Source organism: Phaethon lepturus, unplaced genomic scaffold (genome assembly GCF_000687285.1).
Source record: "Phaethon lepturus isolate BGI_N335 unplaced genomic scaffold, ASM68728v1 scaffold13361, whole genome shotgun sequence".
In the NCBI taxonomy this organism is placed as follows: Eukaryota; Metazoa; Chordata; class Aves; order Phaethontiformes; family Phaethontidae; genus Phaethon; species Phaethon lepturus.
The window spans coordinates 105,477-129,417 of record NW_010517054.1 but is presented as its reverse complement, the minus strand read 5'-3'; the positions used below and the strand labels follow the sequence as shown (position 1 = coordinate 129,417).

The 23,941-nt window shown below is 38.5% G+C and overlaps 1 protein-coding gene across 1 annotated transcript in view; it reads right to left on the bottom strand.

Annotated features, from left to right (window-relative positions):
- SLC10A7 (solute carrier family 10, member 7) overlaps positions 1-23,941 on the bottom strand; it is a gene marked incomplete at its 5' end in the record, with an annotated part of 141,895 nt that overhangs the window by 15,911 nt on the left and 102,043 nt on the right. Inside the window, 4 exons of the mRNA XM_010296267.1 lie at positions 5,223-5,296; positions 6,835-6,886; positions 9,895-10,060; positions 20,816-20,899. Coding sequence (XP_010294569.1) covers positions 5,223-5,296; positions 6,835-6,886; positions 9,895-10,060; positions 20,816-20,899 — 376 coding nt within the window. The remainder of the gene's footprint in view (positions 1-5,222; positions 5,297-6,834; positions 6,887-9,894; positions 10,061-20,815; positions 20,900-23,941) is intronic.

Sequence of the window (23,941 nt, the reverse complement as noted above, 5' to 3'; positions counted from 1 at the left end):
GAAGAAGGAATGGGAGAGAGTTTCTGACTCTCTGGACGTAGCGAGGGGTAAATATTGGCCCAGACACGGCCTCCACGAGACACTCATTCTTTCAAGCATATTCCTCCCATCAGCTTCCCTCCTGCCCCAAGGGTCAGCACCCACCAATTCTAGGCAGAGGAGTTGCCAGATCATTTTCACTTACATCACTCTAGCAGACACCTGGGCAAGAAATGGGACTAAAAGTCTGTAATAGGTAAGAAAATATGCAAATTCAAGCACTAGTAACACCAAGAGTATGACATGATGCCAGCAGTAATGTCTCCTGTTCAACACTCGTAGGAAAGTTTTGAAAGTAAAAGAAACAGTATCAAAAGTCTTACTCTTGAAAACTTTCAGAGAGCAATTAACCAGTATTATTTTCTACATCCTTATCTAAAAGTCAGAGGAATTATTCACACATTTATAACTAGTCACAGTTAGTACCTTGATGAATAATCGCCTTCAAGGACAATTCTCTGCCAGGAGCAGAGAAAAACCATCACATTTCAAAAATACCACAGAGTATAGCCTGAATACTCACTTAGGGCAACCTACCCCATTTTACCGTCTTACTTTCTATTATAGAATTATTAAGAGATGCCTCCTTTCTGAAAACAAAATTATCTACCTTTTATCTTAACACGAGTTAGAACCTTTTGGCACTTTGCCCTCTAAAGGAGAAAGGTAATTATCACCACCCAATAAAAAGAGTCTGCGCTTGATTAGTATGGCATTTCGCAGAGTTTGGGTATAAAAAAAACACAGACGAAGCAAAAACCTAGCTAATATTGAACAGCAGTGGTTTAGGCTGTGCCAATATATTATTTATCTCTTTCAAATCTTGTAAGGAGGTATCTGTAGAAAAGATGAGCAAACTATAGATAGCTGTGAGCAGGCTGGAGCTATATGTGAGCATGATGCACTCTTGTCACACTGTGTAGCTGGGGAACTCGGGGGAAGGCATGGGGTGATTAATCCATAGCCTAGATGATCCACTCATGGACAATGAATCTACTTGCGCATTACAGCAGGCTTTTAAGAATTGTTCAAGTACAGACTATCAGTTCTGTACTCATGCAGTAAGAAGCTGAGTGTTTAAAAAACAGGTCTGAATGAAATTAAAACAATACCAAAGAAAGTTAGTGATTTTGCTTTTACTCGCAAAATGAACTCTATTCTTTCCTGAAACTATTTTGTAGCCTAGAAGCTTTGATTGCATTACTTTAAGAATTCTATGGTGAAAGAACTGCTACATTGATAAATCCAAATGAGGAAAAATGCATTCTGCATCACAAACAGTACCTTGATTTTATTATAACATGGGGTTATTTTTGTTGTTTGTTTTTTACCAATCTGCTGTTCGTCATACCTACAGTACTAGCACTTGCACTTGTGGTAGCCCAAATAGGTAGCAGTACTCCATTTTTTGCTGATAAAATAATTTTACATAGTAAATAACAAAGAATTAAAGTGAAAGTGTTTTTTGACAAATCCTGCATTTTACTTTTGCAGTCATAATTTCTAGCTAGCAATTCACTCTCTGCAAAAGCTAAAATAATGTTCTGTACTTGGCTGCAACTTTTGTGTAAGTGCAAGCAACAACCGCAGTATTTTTTTACATGAGCCACACTGATAGCTTTGCACTTCCTTGAGGCCTCTTCTCTTCTTACTGAATGAACTCCAGGGAATGGCATCATGTCGGGCTTTCCAGATGGATTATGTGAAGCCATAGCTCAATGTCATTTTCAATAGCAAGGCTCATAATTAAAGGTCAAATAGTCACTTCATCTGCAATCAATCAATAGAAGAAGTACTAATACTAAGTACTAATCAATCAATGGCAAATGCACTAATAAAAGCCATGCATCAAATGTCCGCATATGTGTGCGCTCACATGTACTGTGCATATATGTGAGTAGGGAGAAGGAGAGAAAGAGAACAAAGTGTGGCTGAATATGCCAGAGGGCATTGTGAATACTATATTTATCTTCGCTCCTTGTAAGTTTATATCCTGTTTCACTCATTAAGTGAAATACAAATCAACATTAGTTTTTCTGCATATGTGATGCACTGTATTCAAAAAACTGCCAAAGCACCCACCTCGATGCAGAGATATCAGCTTGTGTTCCTAACTAAGAAACACAAAGGTACATACCCTGTGTAATTTGTCCTTACACAAACATGCCCTGCACTCTGATCTTTGAGACAAAAAGTGTGTCAACTGTTCTGTCTACAAAATAAAACCCAGCATATGGGAACAGCACTCATCTCCGTGCAGAGCAAGCACTTATTCATGGATTCAACAGTGGAAGTGGCAGTTGGCCTCATGAGCATGCACTGCATGGGAATTAGTTGGTTTTGTAATATGGTGTGGGAGAAAGTGACTTATAAAAGTCTTCTCATGCCTCTCCTATTACCACTTCTAAAGCTTTAAAGCTGTCAGCTCTTCTCCCACTTTAGTCGGTGCCATTCTAAGCTCCCCGGGGAATGGGCCAGACGTACCTATTTGGAGTTTCACCTGCCAAGCTGAGAGAAATCAGTTTCAAAGTGAAAGAACAAGTGTTGGGGGGTCATTTACACACTACCATTGGAATCTTGAAGACAAACAAAGCAGAGCTCCACACAGATGTGAAACCAGACCCTGAGCTGTGTTTGTGCTTTCAGGCATTGTAATGACAGAGGGAGAGGGAAAAACTCTCTCTGCTACAAGAGGACAGAAGGTTTCTTGTTGCATAGTTTATAGTAAACACCTCTGGACAAGGAGAAATGTGACAGAACGACAAAAGAGTAAGGGCCAAAATGCCTATATTCTTGTTTCTGCTAAGATCAGGGTGCACAAGACTGTGCTGCGGATGGATTTAACTGTCATTCAGAAATGGCTGATCCCTAAAAACAAATTAGATCTACTCTGCTTCCACCTTCAGTGAAGCAATAAATGCTAGCTGCGCTGGTTAACGTTCCAGTTCAGGGCCATGCCTCATCACCCTACAGCTTTATAAAACCCGATCCTCCCCATTTACATAGAAATGTGGTTTTACGCAGCTCTATCTGATCTGGACTTGGTACTAATACCAAACACAGCAAAATACCAGTGGTCTCCAAAACAGCCAGCTTGAAACTGATACACAGCAGGCACACCTACGTAGTGCACACACTGTGTAGGGGTGCACACAAAGGCAGCAGGGCCCTCAGGCTTACCAAAGATGGGCTCCCAGGTGCTGCCAAAAAGATCATTTCCCCATCGGGGTTGGTGCTCAATTCAGGACACACTGCTGCTGGCCCCACGCAAGACAAGCCTAGGAGTCTCAAATAAACCTTGACAAAACTGAGCCCCAGAGATGGAATACAGCAAGGGAAGCACAGGTCCCAACTACCCAGCAATCTCAACGCAGGCCCTGAGCAGTAAGGAAAGGTAGCGCAAAAGCATCCTCCTGAATACAAGCTCATTTATTAGTTGGAGCTTCAGTTTCATAGAACATTTGGCTGAAAAAGACCTATTGTCATTTAATCTATGTTCTGCTCCAAGGCAGGATCAACTCTAGCTATCTAATTCCTGTCTGAGGCTTGTCTATAATGATAGGAGATTCAAGATATCAATACGCAACATATTCCAATGCTAAACTGTTCTGCATTAGTCAGCTTTCCCTGACTGTTAGCTTAAATCATCATCATTGTTGTAACAAAGTCGTTCCCTTTTAAAAGTTCACTGTGAAAGAGTTACTGTCTTCCTTCTTTGCATCAACCTTTCATGCATTTGAAGATCACTACTGTATTTCAGCTCTCTTCTCTCAACAATCCCAATTGCTTCAGCCTTCCTCTGGGGTCACATTTTTGAGACCTATGATCATTCATGGCACTCTCCTCTGATCTCTTTCCAGTTGGTCCACATAATTTTTGAATTGTGGAGCCCGAAACATCATGCAAATGTCAAAAGCCATAATGTTCTCAAGCCATACAACTTTTGCTACTTCTCTGCAACCCACAGGACCTTGTGTGAAAGGAAATTAGGTTAGTTTGGTATGATAAGCATTTGACAGATCTATGGGGCTGTTCCTCATTTCCTTGTTTCCTCCTACACTGTTAAAATAATTTATGTAAGTATTTGTTTCAGTAGTTTTCTACAAAATGAAGTTAAACTCACTGATCTATAATTCCTCGTCCCCTCCTCGTTGTGAAAAAGAGGCATTATGTTTGCCTTTTTCTTGTCTTCCAGGAACTCCTTCACTTCCCACAGACTTTCAAGGGCACTTGCTAAGAGTTGTGCAGCACAGGCCTGGCTGAAGCAAAGAACCCTGAGATGAGTTTCGCTATATCAAACTGACTTGGAAAACATCTCACCTAAGTCCCAACTTGTTCTTCCCCTGTTTCAGACTGAGTTCTTACCTTTGTTATTGACACCTGCTGTGTTTCTCTTTGACAGATACAGTCTTGAAAAGGCATGTATTCAGTCACATATGTTTTATCAAACACAGGTTTTCATATTTTGAAAAACAGTAAAAAAAATACTCAAGTTCTAGTCATTTCACTGACTGAACATAATGGATGAAGCAGTAGCAAGTGGCTGTAAGCACAACTGATTTAGCAGTATTTTGTGAATTCCCATCAGAACATCTTATTATCACTAAGGGGTCGTAAGTGACAAATACCTCAACGATGTTTTGATAAATGAATTCTAATAAATAAAACTACCCAAAATATCTGCAGACTTAAAATGAACACATAGATTTTGCTCATGTTAAGCAACAGACAGTAGCGTCTATTTGTGATTTCTGAATACACTACATGCTTTGATTTTCACTTGTACATCCCAGCTTTTAGGTGTGAGATTTTACTGTGAGACTGGGCAGATACACCTTACAATATTTTCAGTTACAAACCTGAAATTTTATCAATATTGGATTAGGCAACAGAGCAGCATAACAACAGACAGAAAAATCCATCTTTCCATAAATAAGGTGATCTTACTGTATAACGGCTAAAATATCAGCTGAGAAGACTATGTTATCAGCCTTGTAATAAGTGTTTATTTTATCTGTGCAAGAATATTATCCTACTATTAGCATCATACTGGTAGCTTTACTTGTCACAGTAAAACCAAAACCATTTAAGCAGAAAAGCCAGCAACCAACAACATTTTTTTTCAACACAGCAAGGTATGAATGTTACTGTTGTTTTGCTCAAAAGCTTATCTCCTGACTTACCCAGGGTGAGGGATTTGTGTGTGGAACAGAAAATGATAGCCACTGTGTCTGCTGGTGTGAAACTAGAGTTATTCCTAGAAAAGAAAGAGTTTTAATAACCTCTGATAGCAAAAACCTTCTTAAAACATCATCGATCAAATATATTACTTTGAGAATCCATATGCACATTCACATCACTTTGATCAGGTCTAGTGACAGAAATAATTCTACCCACAAATGAACAGTAGTGTTTGATTTTATTTTTTTTAAAAGCAAAATTGTTTCTCAGTTGTGGCAAACTCTCTAATGAATATGCTCCTGTGTGAAGGAGAGGAATTCTGAACACACAGTATGTAGGACATAACTTTATTCCAGCCAGGTTTACTTTAGCAAACATGCTGTATCATAGCAGTGGCCAGCTTGCCTCTGTAAAAAAAAAAAAAAAAAAAAGACCTACGATTTCTTTTCCTGGTATGTAATGTTGACAAAAAGCTCAATTTAGATAGTATATTGAGTCTACACTATGAGTACTGATTAGAATATGTAAGCTATCTTCCACTTCAGAAAAAAACTGCATCTAAGGGGTTACACACTGTGAGTAAGGCCAGGAAGGGTGGAAAAATGACATACAGAGAGAGGTATATGATTGGCCAATGGATCACCCTTTGGTCCAGATTAGGAATAATTTTATGAGATTCTAAATATTTACCACACTGAGTTGGTTACTACTTATGGCATTTTAGATTTTACACTTGGGACATATCTTCCCCTCAGGTTAGGTCTAGCAGTTCAAAAGTTATTTAAAAATGCCTTCTAAGGTCAACGTATGATCTTGTCACAGAGAAATTTTCTTGTGGCACTAAATAAGCATAAGTAGTTCTAAGACATCGCATCCTTCTTTGTCATTCTCTGTTACAAATACTGTATAATTTATATAAAGCACATGTCTGGAGTCTGCTGTATTGTGGCACTTCCCATTCAGCAGACTACTGCTAAGAAAAATACTCCAGTAAGTCTAAGCGAGAGGACAATGGTGGATTCTCTGACCAGCTCAAGTGATGCACTAAGCCATTGGCTAACACCATTCTCATGTTACTATTTTTTTGAGAAGTGAATGTACAACTGTTCTCGTTGATATTTAAGAAGAAAAAAAAAAATAGCTCTATCAAACATTTGTTCAGGACAACTGTCTTTTACGAATCGCCATATAAATGTAACACATTTGACATATACAGAGAAGAGTGAATTGCCAGCCCAGCAAATGTATCTTGAGATGTAAAAAGTCAAACTGACTTCTCTCTCTCATATGTCATCAGCATGTCTGCAGGGCAAATTATACCTTCAGTGACATCTGTGCAAATCCATTTTTTTCAGTGGATGAGGTATAGCAGTGATTGATTGAGATTTAACAACTCTGTAATTAACACACAAGAAAGGACAGAATTCAGGTCCTGCTCTCTTAGCCTATGAAACTCTAACAGAGAAAATGCAGTAAGGACAACATGAAATACCAAAATGAGGTCACCCCTGTTCAGAAACCTGCCCTTACACATTTGCATAAACTGTATCACCCAAAACAAAGATATCACGCAAACCAAATATTCAAAGGTTCTGATTCAGCACATTCAGTTACCTTGTAGAGAAGAGGAAAGTCAAAAACATGAAGCTCATCTGAACAGAAAATACTGAAAGAGAAACAAATTAAAATTAGATTTAGATCACAGAAGTAAAGATGACTTAAATCTCTGCAATTGCTGCGTAGATGCCTTTTTCCCCCAACACAACAGGTCAGAAGCTAGGCTGGACCAAGTCTAGCCAGAGAAATCCAATGACAGAAAACCTTTGAAGACCATCATATCTGGAAGAACAATACGTATCATTACAACCAAGAAAGCTGGAGCTAATGTTGTGGCTACACAATCCCTTCCTGAGGTAACTCATCTGAATTAAGCATTTCTTGACACAGTGGATGGCAGGGAAGTTCACTATTGCATGCTGCACCTCTGTTTGCACTAGTTTTGCTTATTGGGTTGACAACATAAAATCTCACAGACATGCTTTGGTTGCCAAGTATTTAAATTTAGCCCCCTTCTATTTAGCAGGAGAAAGTACAATGCGTAAGCATGATTACAATCAGTATTCTTACACACTGGGTATATAACTCTCCCGATGAATCATCATTATTAAGGGAATATCATTGTAGACATTTTCATTCCCTCCAAGACAAAGGCTAATTCCTGAGCTGGGGTGGTGTACATCAGACAAAGCAGCTTTCGTTCAAGGTCCGTCAGCTTTGTAAGTGTGGTCAGTTTTTAAGGGTCCAGAGGGGAGCTCTGCTTTCTGCCAGCTCTCTTGACGCCCGCAGGGGTTGTGGGATGTGCAGAGCCCACCCTTGATCTGCGGAAATGTGGGGAGAAGCAGGCAGCTTCCCCGTTGTGCCACGAGTAGCTGCTGGGACTGCAGAGACCAGAGCACAGGAACCGCCCCCCCCAGCTGTGGAGAAGCCCTGTGCCCTGCCCAGACCTCTTCTGGGTGTCTGTGGTTTATGGAGGGGCAGGGCTTTTGTTTGCATCAGAATCTGGGGTGGGTCCTCTCCCTTTTCCTCGCAAAACTTGTGAATGCAGTAAGGCTAATGTGTCCCATAGGGTAGTGCAAGCCAAGACAACACATTTGATTTTGACTCCATTTTACAACTGGGCAACGTGGCAGGGACATTAGCTACTACCGGTGACATTTTCCATTCTCTTACATACGTTTCCTAGGATGTATAAATGTCACCTCAGCATGCACTTAATTCTTCCTTCATGAACTAAGGAAGCAATCCATTGTTCCTGAATTACAATTTTTCTGCAACTAAGTACATTAATTTAATATGCACAGAAAAAAAAATCCCTTAATACATATAATTCTGTAAAGCAATAAGCATGTGTTGCTACCAATTATCCCTTGTGCATATTTTGCTGTGGCTAGAATATTAACATAAAAATTACATAAAAACATTAAATCAGCAGAATAATAAATGCCGTTTCATCTCAAACGCCTTGTGCTACTTTCACATCCTGATACAACACAACACACATGTCCAGACAACACATCTAATGGTGGTACAGTAACTTTTTCCAGAATACAATGTGCATATCCATCTCCACAACTTCCTTGGGTTTTGGTTACATAAATATTTCAGAAAAAAACAAATGTCTAATATGTTCCAAGCAGTTTCACTGATCATGTTAATATTCTTACTAAGAAACTCCAGCTATGCACACTGGCAACAAAAATGTATATATAATGATTTTCAGTATATGGCACTGCAAGTGGTGTATATAATTACATGTGGCACAAATGCAGAGTTGTCTTGCAGAGAAATAAAAGAAAGGACAAGAAAGGCAATGGAAGCAACCACTCTAACTGTTGAAGGAAGAACATGCTTTTTTACCTAAAATGAACTCTTCTTTCAAAGTAGCAGTAAGCACAGTAACGTAAAATTACTTCATTCTGAGTTTCTCTGCATGTTAAGCCAGAGTTGAAAATTTCCATATCCCTCTTTTTTTGCTGACAACTCTGCACTGATTTAAGCGCATCTGGGATGTGGTCCTTCTCAGGTGCCTATGCAAACAAGTATTTCCTCCAATTTGAAAAAAAAGCTTCTTAGCATAGCTTCCTCCTCCTTTGCTTTCAGAACAAACTATTTGTACAGTACCATTTGTAATTCCATGTAGTATTTTACACAAGTATAGTGTTTCATAATCCCAAAACTGCCACAGTTAGGATAGAGTAAGAACTCTACAGTAAGAACAAAAGGCAGGGGCAAATTTCCTACTGACTTCAGTGGAGGTTGTATTTAGAGAAGATACATTATGTTTATTAGACAGAACATGTGCACATACACACACTTCAAGGTAGGTGATGCATTGATTTCTTGAAATCTAACAGTTTTAGAGTGTGTAAGATGTGATTTATACTGTGGTTACCTCCCCCGCCCACACCCCCCCCCAGCAAACTGAAACTCCTGTCTCCGGACAGTCTGAAGCAAGACGGGAATTCCCTACTGGGAGAGGAGACAGTCCTGTACACCACCGCCTTTCCCTGGGAGGTAGTGATCTGCAAGTGTATTTTTAACTGATGGCAAGGATACCAGCAGTCTATTCTCATATGTATGTTATTTAAGGCTGAATGACTAGAGTGCTCCTAAAACAAACTCTGCAAGAAACATGTTCATCCACAGAAATATACCAACACATTTGAACTCCCAACTAGTTTCTAAGTTTACAATGCGGTAAGGAAGAACTATTTAAAAGCTGTAACAGTGCTTTTGAGTAACAGCTCAAAACCAAATCTTTCCTTTCTGTTTGGAATGCAACATCTATGCATTTATGGCTGTTTAATAACACAGAAGCCAAACAGAATGATCATAAACACGTGGAAAGTAATACCGTGCCCCTTTAGAAAGAAAGGACCACTGAGCAACCTCAGGCACACCTAAATAGCAGGGTTCATCTCTCTCTCAATGCTTACTCAATCCCCCTAAAAGCATCCAGCCCCTAAGAAACCTGGTAATCTGGTTTACTAGAAGCATCAAAAGTACAAGCTCTAGCCCCATGCCAGTGTCCCCGCAGCCCCAGCCTCTCCAGTATATATAGCTCATTACACACCAGAAACACAGATAAAAGAGATGCTTTAAGGCTGAACTTACTTATGAATACTATTATAATCAAGCTAAATTTATCAAGATCAATATTAGGATTGGCGAAAGTATCACAGAACGTTGTGTAGATGATCATCAGGAGCACACAGCTGCTGATAGCGCCAAAAGGAGGCTTCTTCCTTTCAAGCCAGTCCTTGATGTATCTTCGGACAATCTGAAACACAGAAACCAACAGGTTGCCTCTTTTCAAAGATGCAGGGAGCCAAGTTGGGCATCACAAAGTGAATCTGACAGCGGAAAGACACAAAGAGAAGAGAGTAATTTGGATGACGGCCACAGTGGATTTCAAAGTTTCCCTGCCACACAACTCTTCTTCTGGGGAATTTAACATTTGTAGTGCAACTTCCACTGGGTGTCCATAATGAGAGTATATTTTCAAGTACATTCAAATCCATCCTTAATCATGCCAAATGTTCTTTGCTAGCTGTCACTGAGACATGCCCATTAAGCCTCCCCAAAGTTTATCTCCTCTGCTGATACTAATGGATGTATGTAATTATCACAGTCCCCTTTGCATCAACAGACAATTCCAAGTGCAACTTTGGGAATCTTAAAAATCTGACATCTTCAGGAATTTCATGATGGTAGATAATCGAAAGTGATCCATGGAACACTTTAATATTTAAACAGCTAGCGATGCACCAGAAGTTTTTAATTAAATTATAACTCAAGCTTGAAAAGCAAAAGTGCATGTGTTGTGGGAGTTTAAATAATTCAAACTCTGAATATCTAGAGTTTTTGTAAATCCAAAGACAAATGCTATTTGCACGCTTTTAGAATACCAGAATTAACACATGAAAACAAGGAAATTTATTGTACCTAGCAGAACTTTTGCACTTTCAGGAAGCAGAATCTGAAGTTGTTTTTCAAGAATTTTTTTTAGAAACAACGATAAATTTTGAGGTAACTTTCAAACTATGCCAAATACTACAGGACTAAGCCTCAGCAGATACAATGCATCTATTTCAGCCCTGCCTAGGCAGTTGCTTTTCGTTTTTCTCTTTACTTTATATGGTTTGAAAAAACTTTTTAAAGCTTTTATCATACAGCTGCGACTTGTGTTAATTTTTCAGCAATTGCATTATCTTGCCTAATTTCTCCTGAGACCTCCTGTTCTCTGTTACCATGCTCTTTCAGAAGTAGTAGCACGAGATCCTGAAACACTTCAACCAGAGGGCTCTAAAGGTGTCTTGTTACCTTCCCATAGCAATACCATTAATAAACATGACCACTATCAGTTTAATAATACACAACATTTTAGAGGTAGTTAAGATTAATATCAAAGCATCATCACCAATGCTACCACAGGACCTTTTCACACACTAACTGCCAAAGCTGCGGGATTGACCTCACAGCTGTCAGTTTTCCTCACTGCCTTCCCAGCTTGTTTGCAAGTCCTGGAAGCAGCTATCCCAGTGACCACAGCAAACAGACTTCATCGACCCCATGGCAGGACACATACCAAAAATTTGGCACATGAGGTTCACGCAAAGCTGAGCAGGCTGAAGACCAGCACTTACCTCCCAGCACTTCTATGCTTCCCGCTGATGAAAAATAACAGATTTACAAGAAATCATGTAAGGGGATGCTCAACACCCCACTGAAAAGACTCAACTTTAAAATTTCACACTTGCCAGATGTTAAAGAGAGAACACAACTCAGAATATACGGCCAGATTCCTGAAAGAGCATTCAGTGGAACTCCTTCAGCCGCCTCCTTATATGCCACTGGGTAGGAATAAACCACTACAGTGATGAAAGAGAGGCAAGAAAGCTGAGTGAAGACATTTAGTGCGCAGCGTGAAAGATATCAAATGGGAAGATCAGATTAGTCTAATCTGAGCAGATTTGGGACTCTGTAATTATCAGAAGCAAAAAGCAAGGTTTTTCATCCCTAAAGTGAGTGTTTTCTAAGGAAGTTAAAAAAAATCCTATTATCCCATAAATTGAGGTCACATTGGGAAAAAAGAAAAGCCACTTAAGACCACCTATTTAATTATGGTCCTTCCAGAATATTTATACTGAAAGTAACGAGATGTTGAAAAAGAAAAGTGATGGTTAATTATGCCACAGTACAACTTCTACTGGCGGTATTTATTATGAAAACTATAATCTCGTGTCTGTACAAGGTGTAATTATAACGTATATTACAATAATAACTTTATGCACATATTTAACATGGACTGACATGTAAGAGAAAGGAAAAACATTTTAAAAATGAAATCACAAGCAGTATTTCCTCAAAATCTTCAATTGGCTGATATCTTCTTTAAATATCCACCTCTAGTCTGGGGTTATTATGAATCAACAACCATAAATACCAGCATGGCTTCTTACTGTGCACTGTATTTTTTTTTTTTTTTTTAGTTACATAGTCAGATCCTGAAGAACTAAATTGTGGCTTCAGGAAATCATCTAATCAACCCAGTGTCATGCTAAATGTATACTGTAAAAACACAGACAAAATACATCCTTTCTAAAACAGAATCCCATACATTTTGATCTTCTCACAAGGTTCAAGATGATCTATAATTTCAGAGGTTGATTCAAGGCAATCTAAAGTCATGTATAACTTAAGAGTGGAGAAATATAATCCTACAGGTATCTGTAAAAACTCAAATAGATTTTTCATGGGGAAATTCATGTTAGCTGATGCATTTTGACTGAAAAACAATCCATTTGTTACTTATTCATGCCCTGCAGAGTTGTTTCAGGACAAAGATGCTTTGAAAGCATTTTAATTCTCAACCCAATTCTATAACTTTTCAGGGTTAACACAGAACTTAAAAAAAATTTATGAAGATTTGTAGTGAAATAACAACAAATCCCACAAATACAATAGAGACTACACACAATAAAGTACAGAGCCAGCCAGCGAACCTTGTTGTTCTGTGGTGCTGGCACTCTCTGACAGGAAGTCTAACAGGGGTTGAAAAGCCACAAGCAATGCAGATTGAGATGATTAAATAAATAATCTCATAGGTAATTTGGAGCCTGGACAGAGACATTAAGCTTCATTTGCCTGCAAACAAAGCAAAAGCTAACACAATCATTTTTGCATGTTATGGCCTGTACAAAGGACGCCAGACTCAGGCACTATACTGATGTGCCACCTCTCCATTGAAATGACACAGTCCAGTATTTTGAAGCACATACCAGTACAACAGGGGACAAGGGAGGGACAAGCACTGGAGAAACAAGCAGTTCAGAAAACGTCTGAACCGATACTCCTGTGAAAAGATGAACTTACAGCCTGGGGTAGAAATGGGAATGACTGACATCCAAAATAGATGCATTAGACTGGCACACTGATGGAAAAGAGCAAGAAGGGGAGTACTCTTCAGATGCAATGATTCAACAGTTCCTCGTGAAAGGGAATTCCTCACTTTAAAAATGCAGTTAAAACAACATCAGGGGTCGGGGGAGAAGGCAGAGATGTTGGAATAATAATCATTATGTGAAACATAAAAGCATTTAAAAACATACTTTACAGGGGGAAATGCTGCAGGATGCGCCCATGTTGTACAGAATGCATGCACAATTTTTAAGGTACAAATCTCAAGGTACAAAAGCCTTGCAACCTGTATCCCTGCTGAGATTCCTGCAGGACTACTTCTGCAAGGAAGGCTTTGGGGCCAATGGTCCTGCGGTAGTGATCACATGAAGCATGATGAACTGCAAATATTTTTGTGCAGATTTAAAGGCCAGCCTCAAAGAACACGGAATTCCTGATGGTTGACCTGGAGGTTGCACGTGAAAGAACAGTGCATCATGAATCCTTCCCTTAAACTGTGGCTTAGTGGACAGAAGAGAGGAAGAGAAGCAAAACTTGGTAGTAGGTTATATTTTATAAATAACCTGCATGATGAAAGATGCTGATAAATTCACAGAAAAGTTAGACGATAAAAGAACATAAATCTGTCCAGCAGGTAACTAGCTCCTGGTGATTATGTCCTGGCAATCACCAAAGGTTTTTGGAAAGGCATCAGCTCAAATTTGCTTCAAAACAGTTCCAGGCTCAAACTTTCCTCTTGCCCAGGATTTAATTTTTAACAACAAAGGAATGTAATTACACATGAATTAACTGTAGTGTCCCCATTTCAATTCGGTTCTTCTAGCAGGATGGTTACATCCACAGTATTTTTCCTTCAGACTGCTCTGTATCCTGCCATAACCTCCTTGTCTCAATGCCAGCCTCCCTAAGCAAATGGGCTAACTGCTCATGTGCCTAATTCACTTAACATACCCTGTACAAAGCAACACAATCCGCTATTCCAGGAAAGCAGGTAAATAATGCTCATCTGTTGGAAGATCATACATGAAAATAGAAGTAGATATATTATAGAAAAACAATTCACTTATCTAACTGTAGCTTCATAACAGTCACACGGTATACCCGGAGAAATCTGTCAGCAAAATACAGCTAGACAGTTTCCACCTGCCTCAAGTGCTGGACGTACAAGATAAAAAATGCAATAAACAATGTAATTCATTAATGTTCATTATTAATTGAAGAAAATAGGGCAAGGAGCTCCCCCACCATGTATATGGAATGGAATAATTTCTGACATCTGTAATACAGTACATCTTTTAAAAATTATCTAGGTCTTCAACTGATTTTTTTTTAAACCCACAAAATTAAAAAAAAACAGGGGAAATGGTTATGAAGTCACTTTTTCTGTTTCCATTATACAAACAAGTGTATCTCTTGGTATTTACATCATTACACAAAGCAGATTTTTCCTTATACTATCAACTCTTTTGGACTGATTTAATCTTCAACAGAATTTACAATGTTTTTACTGTACTTCTGCTCCTCTTGTTTATTATGTATTTGTATGTACTTCTAAGTACCTGGGAAAAACACCCAGGGCTTTACCATTTCAACAAACACAAGTCACTTTTCCCGTGTGTTGAAAAACACAAGGAAACAAACTGAGACTATGCTGGATTATCACTACACCTAAATGCAGCAGTTACCTTATTTACTTTGTCTTTTAAGGTAAGATTCCTAAGCAATTCTTAACTAATACTATTACCACTTATAGTAACAGTCCTTTGCAAGGAACTCTGCAATGCAAAATTTTCTTTTGAAAAGCTTTGGAGTCAGGCTAGATATTTGCAACTGTTCAATAACTTCTCAATATCTCTTCTAACATCGTGATGGCAAACCAAGAAAGAAGACTGCACGGGATATTGGGAACTACTTCAGTGAAGCTTGGAAGATGTGAAAGGGGGAAAAATTGGGGAAAAAAAAGTAAACTAAGATGACAGTGACTCTGAAAACCAGTAGAAAGAATCAGATACTGGAATGGAAGGGGGATTATGCAGGTTGTAGAAACGACATAAAATGGAATATCCTTCACAGATTTTACAGCATAGCCACCCTCCATATATCCAAGGTCTGCATCGCAGTGCAAATACACAGACCCTTTTCCAAAGCAGAGCTCATATCACTTCAGCCAGACCCTGTTCTGATAATTTTATAGGGACCGTACCTGTGTGAAGGCACGCATTCTCACTCTTCCTATATACTGCTATAAAGTCCCAAACTTTGTACCGGTTCACCCACCTTTCTATACCTTGTAGGACATCAACAAATGTCAAATCTATCCTTATTTTATGGAGTGTGCAATCTAATATTTCCTTCCTGAAGATGGGATGGAAAAAAAACCCCAATTTTGCAATCTGGGGGGAAAAAAAAAAAAATCTTTTTTTACAAGCATCTTGCTTGCTTTCTCCAGCTTACCAAACTCCCCTAAAAGCTATCTTAGTCCATTATGTCAGTCAGTTTACTCCCAAGAGATAGCTCCTGACACATATACGCCTTCAAAGCAAGTTTTATAAAACTCACGAGGCCATTTTCAGAATTAACTTTCACATTTTGGGGTAATTTACAACTGTTGCTTTAAAACCTTACAAACAGGTGCAACATGGCAAAAGTGTAAAGGGAGACTGTGGCAGCAGCACGTTTTCTTCATATTTTGCATTTCTGTGGAGACTGGGTTCTGTTCCCGGTTTTGAGTCAGAAGGGAGCGAACCGTGGTCTGAAGGCTGTTTATCTGCCATCTCAGTTTTCTGCAACAAGCTTCCAGAAGCGCTCACCCCTCCCAGGGTACCACTCCTCCTCCCTGCAGCTGCCCTGGACTTTGAAGAGAAAGTAGGACTTACTTCCATGTGGATTTAAGTCAGAAGAAAGAAAGGATTTGACGCTGTTCCCTTTTTATAACAGTTTCTTTAACTATTGTTTCTCCCATCCACCCACTATAAACAAACATTAGGGTTAGGTGAATAGTTCCTTCTACTCCCTAGTGACTGCCACCGACCTTCCCCTTTCAATTTCTTAATTCTTTAAAAATAAATACATTGCTAAGCTTTTTAGTTTCAATTTCACTGACAACTTGTATTGCAACGTAGCACCCTTTTAGAGCTGTGTTTATAAGCACGCCTCCCAAATGCTGATAAGGCTCCTCTGGAACATTTTGGGCAACGATGCAGAAGGCACTTAAAATCCTTTACTTGTAGGACATCAAGGGGTTTTTTTGTGTGTGTGACTAGATTCAGCGAGGATTTCTGTACAACTGACTTAATTTTATAGATTTGGGAAGAAGAACTACTTAGAATCATAACATTAATTTTAGCTTTAGTTAAGGTCTGTTTAATGTGAAGTGCCCACTTTATGCTGGCAGACAAATTACCAATGGGGCAACCAGAGAATGCATGAATGATAATGTACAGACAAGCTTTTTATTATTTATTCATAGAAAACAGCGGGTTTTGGTGTGCTGCTTTGAAAAATGTTCAAACTAGTAGAATATAATGAAAGCACAGTGAAAATTCTATTTCATTAACATTTAATCATAAATCGGTCTTTAATATAAAACATAAAATAAAAGTCTGTCACAAGCACCTAGGTGTAGAGAATGGAGAAAGTCTGCAAAAAGGGAAAAGGAAATATTGCAGTGGTTTTCACTGTTCCTGTTATCTGTCACTTCAGAAGAAAAAAATCAGCAAAGAAACAACAGTCTTCAGCCAAATCTCACAACTAGTCATGAAGAAACTGCTTAGACATTTCTCGAAACCTTACATTTTGCTGGCTAAAAGTATTACCAACATCTATAGCCAAGGAAACAATTATTTCAGCAAAATCACAACAGCTCAAGAGCTGCAATCTTCATTGGAACTCTGCTACCCAGGAAAAAAATAATCAGAACTTCAAGCTGCCAGAGCAAATTCAAAAATCTTTTCCATGAAATATCTATTACCATGTTCATCATATAACAAGTATTCTCAAATCCCCTTAGAGGTATACAAGAGTGGTGCACAATCCACAGTGCAGCTCTTACACACTACAGATCTTCAAGGCTTATAGTATTTTACGAAGATCTAATGTTCTATCGATTATGTCTCTTCTCAACACCTCTTGTCAGAAAGGTCTTATTCGTTACGCTATAAATACAAACACAATATTATACTATCAATACTGATTTGAGTAACATCATACTGTCAATTAGCAAAACACATCTGTAGACACAGAGGATGCAGGACACAACGTTTTTTTTAGGTTTAGACAACCTGCACATCTCTGGCAAAAAACAGAGCGATTCTCCTTATTGAAGACCATCTATCAGTAACAGCTATCTGTAAGACTCAGTGCCTTTCTGATAACATAATTATCTTCCTCCTCCTTTAACAGTTCTTTCTTTACCTAACAAATGGCAGCCACCACCTGAGCAGAGCCTCTACCTGCACGCCCCAACACATTTCATTGTCAGTGGCTAGAAAAGCACGTTTGACTCCTGTCAACGGCAGTCTTGCCACACTGAAAAATTGTTTGAAAAAGAGCAGAAAATAAGCATCAATTACACTATTGTGACTTCTTTCTCCCAGCCATCATTAAAAATTCTGACAAGTCAGCCAAGCAACCAAAACTCTTGATACATTTTGCCATAAAGCAAACAAAAAACCCCAAACAAAACAAATCTAAAAGCACCTTCTCATCCGCTTTGCTTATATCCCAGGGGTTGCTCAAACAGCCGGCTCTGCAGCCTGCTCAGGCAATGAGCGTTTAGGCAACACAGGTTTTCCCAGAGGCGATATTTTTTTAAAGGAAAACAAAGCCCTTGGAGAATGCTTCCTTTAAGCAGCCTTTTCTATTTTACACTGATGTGGATCGAGCTCAAAGCCTCTGTTGATCACAGCTGAGTTAGGAAGGCTGAAGAGATGCAATCCTGCAAGCAGGCAGGTTCCAAGCTCATTTTTTTCCCAATCAAGCCCTTGCTCCCAGGTAACCTTACCAGGCATTCTTCCACTGACTTTTTCTGCTGAACAGTATGACTGTGCATGGTAAGGAACTGACCTTGTGGGCATGAAATGATAAATTAGAAGCAGTTGCTGAAACTGGCGTTCATGAATTGTGGGCCATTACCTCTTAATGCATCTGGAATCCCAGAGTAAGCAACTTGTGATTCACAAAGCAGTATTACGTTGCTGTGCTGCATGTTGTGCAACGGTTCAGTAACAAGTGAGTAGTGGTCTACGAACTAAATGCAAAATTTCCCATTTAGTTGGGAGCAGATCCATGCCACCTCCGGATGAAGGGCAAGCAGACCCATCACTGTACCTCTTGGTGGCAGTCCTTTTCTTGCTTATTGTTTTTCCCTGATTACTGCACATTATTTTTGGATATCCACCTTCAGAAATAGCTTCTATTCCTATCTGGGCAGGTTGGTTTACCTTTGTACAGCTCTGCCTAATCAAGGTGAACTACCTTTGGAATTTTTGATCTGTAGCTGTCCTTAGCATTTCCTCTCTTCCATATCCTCTGTACAGATATAATCAAGTGCAATAACCTTAGAAACAAAGTCTTTATGCTTAGGAGAATGTAAGCTATTTCTGTTGATAATTAATTTCCAGAAACTGCTTCAAACATTTTTAAAGGAGAATCATCCTATTTCTTTGTTGAAGTGTATTTGTAAAAACCACACTTTTAAATAAATTTGTGATAGAGTTACACAAGCTTTAAGATTCTCTATTTTCTTCTTTCATTCTTTATCAGAACTCCAAAATTACATCTGTTCTCAGTTCAGTCTCACCACAACTCTGATTCTGAACTTCTGATCATTCAGAGCACGCACTTCATATGCTTACTGCTCAATTCATGTTACTTAGACTTACTATTTGCGGCAGCCAAAAAATACCCCAACTCCACCAGTTAGCTCACATAGCAATTTCTTGTAACATCTTTCCAAAGTAACACTCCATTATGCACATAGATGATGAAAGTCCTCTTGAAATTTTGCAATCACTTTGTCTAGCAATCTACCATCATCTTCAGACTTACTACATTGCAGTACAGATTGCTGATACTTTATCACTATAGGTTACTTTATTGCTAGATCTGCTGCCATGCTATTTGTTTCCTAGAAATTTCCAACTAATAGCTTCCTGGTTTTTGACCTTTCAGGACTAGAAGATTCAAGTAATTTGCTTGTACACTTTTGGTGGAGACAATGTAACTTTGACAAGATAAGAATGTGATACACAGGTAGGTTCATCAGCAACTCTTTGTGGTCCAAATTAATACGAAGGTTCTTAGTCATGTAACTCAAAGCATGTGAGCAATTCAGTAGTCTTCAGCGACACAAAGGTTATGTCCATTTTACACATGGTATGGTTACATCCAGGTTATGCAGGTACTGATGCTGGTGGCTACTATCATGCTTATCATGCTTATCTTATTAGACTTTAATGGTTTTTTTGACCATAAGAAACAAACTTCAGTAGGACTTTGCTAAGTTACAGCACATACCAATTTTGAAATGTGCAATTAGAGTTTGATACAAGACTGATTGACCGTTCTACATAGCACAGGCAATGACAGATATTCTTAACCTTGTCCAGGGTGTTCCTTTATAGACTCCACTTCCATTTACCTACATTTTAACCACCTTTCCATTTCAAAGTCTGCTTTAGGCTGAGAAAATTCAGAAAGTTCCAGCTGAACCCAGAGTTAAACTGGATTCTAGAATCAGCAATGATACCCCTTAGGAATAAACTGCAAAAAACTCCAAATTCCAAATAAGTGTCCAAGAATAGTGGACACTTCTGACAACTTTCGGTCTTAATATAGCAATTTCCCACCGTGACGGAGAAAAAAATAATTAATATTAAAAAAAAAAAGAGATACTACAGAGACAAGTGTCACAGAAAATCTTATACTGCAATTCATATCTTTATATTCAGTGAAAGTTTTCAATCATATGCCATGAAAAATAAGGCCTTGTGTTTCAATATGAATAATGAGTGTAAAATGAAATATTGAACAGCTGCTCATTCCATGAATACCCTCCATCCAGTGTAACAAATGACAGAGAATCATGCAGAAAGAAGTTTGCAATTGTGCAATTAAAACCCTTATTGTAAAGCATATGCAAAATGGCTTGCGCTTAATTTGATTATTTCTTAACTTCTGACTGCTTAGCCCTTATATGTTTTTTAATGCAGAGAATTTTTTATTTCTGTAATTAGCAGTAGATACTACACGGAGAGAACTTCCTTCATCATCCAGGCAAAGGGCATGTGACAAAAGGACTATATAGTATTCTCAAAGCTCATTTGTATGGGGCTGAAATTTCTCACAGTCTGGGCTGCCATTTTTCCCACTTTATGTTCACAAACTCCCTTCTCGATATGCAGTAGCGTATGTTTGTGGTACTGAGGGACAGATGCTCAATCTCAACAAAGATCAATGTGGCTCCAGGGAGCACTGTAGCATCTTTTCTCTGATATTAGACTTTACTATCCTGAGGCTGTTCCTATGTGGCAGCTTACCAGGTTGCCAGTCTGTCTTTAAGATAGCTCTCTTTATCTTATTTTTTTAAATAAGAATGTATATTTAAAAGACATACCTGTCCAATAATAAGGGGGACTACAACAGTCATAAACAGCTGCGAGAATATAGATGTGAAAGGCACAGAGGAGGATGATCCAAGCTACAAAATAAAAATATACCATTACTATTGTGCTTTTTCTTAGTATCTGTAAATTTTATACATAGATATCACACATTAATATACGTTCTATTTTATGCATAAAACTTTGAAGTATGTGCACACATGTTTAATTGTTAAGTCACAATAAAGCATTTGGTATTCCACAATAACAAAATGAAAACAACCTCTGTTTGATTATTCTATAACCTAAGGTAACAGTTGCATCAACATTCATTTCACTGAAACCCTGCTACACATATATGCAAAGTTATTCATATAAGCATTTGTAAGATGATAGTCTAAAATGAGTGAATCGGGGAAGTGATTCACATGGAGTGAATCTTCCTAAGCAAGCAGTTGGCTCAACTAACCTTACCAATTATACAAATATCAAGCAACAAAAATTGGTGTACTTATTTCAATAAATTGATAACAACAACAACAAAAAACCATGTTAATGTCTTCACTATATTATTTCCTCAATTATGTTAGAGATCTATTGCAAGTATATAACTGTTCTTTCATTAAAACAACTAAACAGTGACAGGCTTAGTCTTCGTGTAGGTGATCTCTTAATTACAACTGTAAATATTAAAAGTATTTTTTTAAAGATGCAAGTAGGAAAGGTGAACCAAACAGTGAGATTTTTGCAACCTACTTCAAAACGCTTATGAAAACATTCACTATTTTTTACATTCTGATTGGACTTGTTTTATGCTAGGTCATTGAAAAGTTTCATTTAACATAATTTAACACATCTTTAACAGCAATAGACTATGCATTAAGAAATATATAGTAAGAAGACTGAAATAGCACTTTCAGAGCTTCCACAGGCAATCATTTGCTTTGTGATGAGGGTAAATAACATAACACTGAGGATTTCACAGATCCACATTATTTTATATTTTGCACTTCACTTTAAAGATCCTCAAAATGATGACAGAGTTCAGAATCTTTTCAGCTCCATCTAAACAATGCTGATTTCCTAAAACATTCACACATATGTTGTTCTCATAAATTACACTCAGACTGCATTATACTTTTGGCACTCATCATCCTTTCAAAGCTACGCGCAGGCATGATAGACAAGGTGATCATACAATGTAGTCACTTCCTATAACTCTATCGATAAAAATCAACATATTGCCATAAAAGTGGGTTTGGCATAAAACCAGATTCTTCAGAAATTCAAAGAGGAGAAAAATCAGAAATTTCACACACTGAAGTATTTTACTTTATTCAGAAATGTACAACTGCAGTCTTTGCTTATAGAAAATAAGCTGATGAGAAAACGCCGGTTATATAGCTTTTGCAGTAGTTTACACGTATACGCACTGCTTTTTGTAAATGCCATTTATATATGCACTGCTTGGGAAGACAGTGTACACACCAGCAGAGCTGTCTGTATGCAGGCTAAGCTTTTGGTGCAGGCAGATGACATCAGAACTGGGAAATAGCATGAAATTAACTTCTGACACTAGGACATCATGGTACTTTGAGCATTGCTTAGCCAATTTAGAGTTTAAGAGAGCGGGACCAGACCAAGCCTACTCTTTTATTAAGCAGACTCTACCACTTGCTTTCATATGTCCCTTTCTGAATATGCTCTGGGCAGAGAGCCTTGAGCAGAATATATGGGATATGGCTGTTTCCTATGCATTACCTTAACTGGCAACAATCAGGTAAGACTCAGTTTGGACATTTAATAAATTAAAGTATCCCATCCCCATCGCCTCCAATTTTAACCATGTGGGCACAGAAGGCAGTTGGAGAGGACCTGAAGATGATGTCATCACTGAGACTCTTGGTCTGCTAGTAGGGTGCAAGGGAGAGCGCTGGGATTAAGGAGCCTGAATTTCCCATGGAGGCAAGAGGGAGAAGTAAGGGCTTGCAGGGGAACATTCAGATCACCCACATGAGTACCTGACGTCAGGCAGTGCAGCTACTCCATTCCCAAGGTACATGGGGCTCTCTGCATGATTCTTTGCAGAAAGTGGAGCAGAAAACTCCATCGTACCACTCATGATCTCCTTCTTGTTTTAATTCTTGTAAGAAGCTTCTGAAATTTTAAAAGGTTTGTAGTTTTTCAAACAGTATTTGGACTTATTTTTTGCTACATGCTGAGGAGCTAAAAGCATTTCTTACTGTGTATTCAAGGAAGATTTTTCAAGTGAAAGTGAAGATTTTTAAACTTTAAAATCTGCCTGGGTCACAGACAAATGAATCTAACCCAAGCAGACCGCATGCCAGGACCCTCTGCATACCTCCACAAAACGATGACACTTTGGCAGTGGCTCGTGCATTTTTATAAAAACATTGATTTGACTTCTCTTCTTACTTAAAGTTTTATGCTCAGTGGATGCATAATCAGTTTCTAAGTCAGGAGTGAAAAACTGTTCAACAATATAACACACTGCTGAAAAAGGCAGCCATTCAAACAGCAGTAGTCTTGCCAGCTTTTAAAATATTACTTCAAAGGCAGTGTCTTCAAGCTGTTGTGGCTTCTTAAGCATTTGGTACATATAAGGATATGTTTTGCTTTGGGTGTAGGGTTTTTGGTGGGTTTTTTTGTTTGGTTGGTTTGGGTTTTTTTACATAATTAGAAAGTGAATTACAGGTACTGTGCTGGGATGCTCAACCAATTTACCTAGGAAAAGTAAAACTACTTTATTCAAAGAAACAACCTTCTATATCTTGATATGGTTCTTCACCTTGTCAACTTCACCTCACCCATTCAGGCTCAACTCAGACCACAAAAAATACTTCAGGTAACCATCTCATCATTACTACATTTTAAATGAAACAGAATCCACATATCAGTCCAAAATGTCAACATGAATAAATACCTAAATGACTCATTAATCCTCCTTTTGCTCAGAGGAAGCAAGTTCTTCAACTACAGGTGGTCTGTAGGGGAAAAAACCCTCTCCTTCTTGTTGAAAAAGTCGAGTTTTTCTGCTCCTAATATGACTCCTCTCCTGTATGATCCTATGACCATACTGTTTTTGATCCTGTTTCAGTCGTATCTGATGTATTTGATTC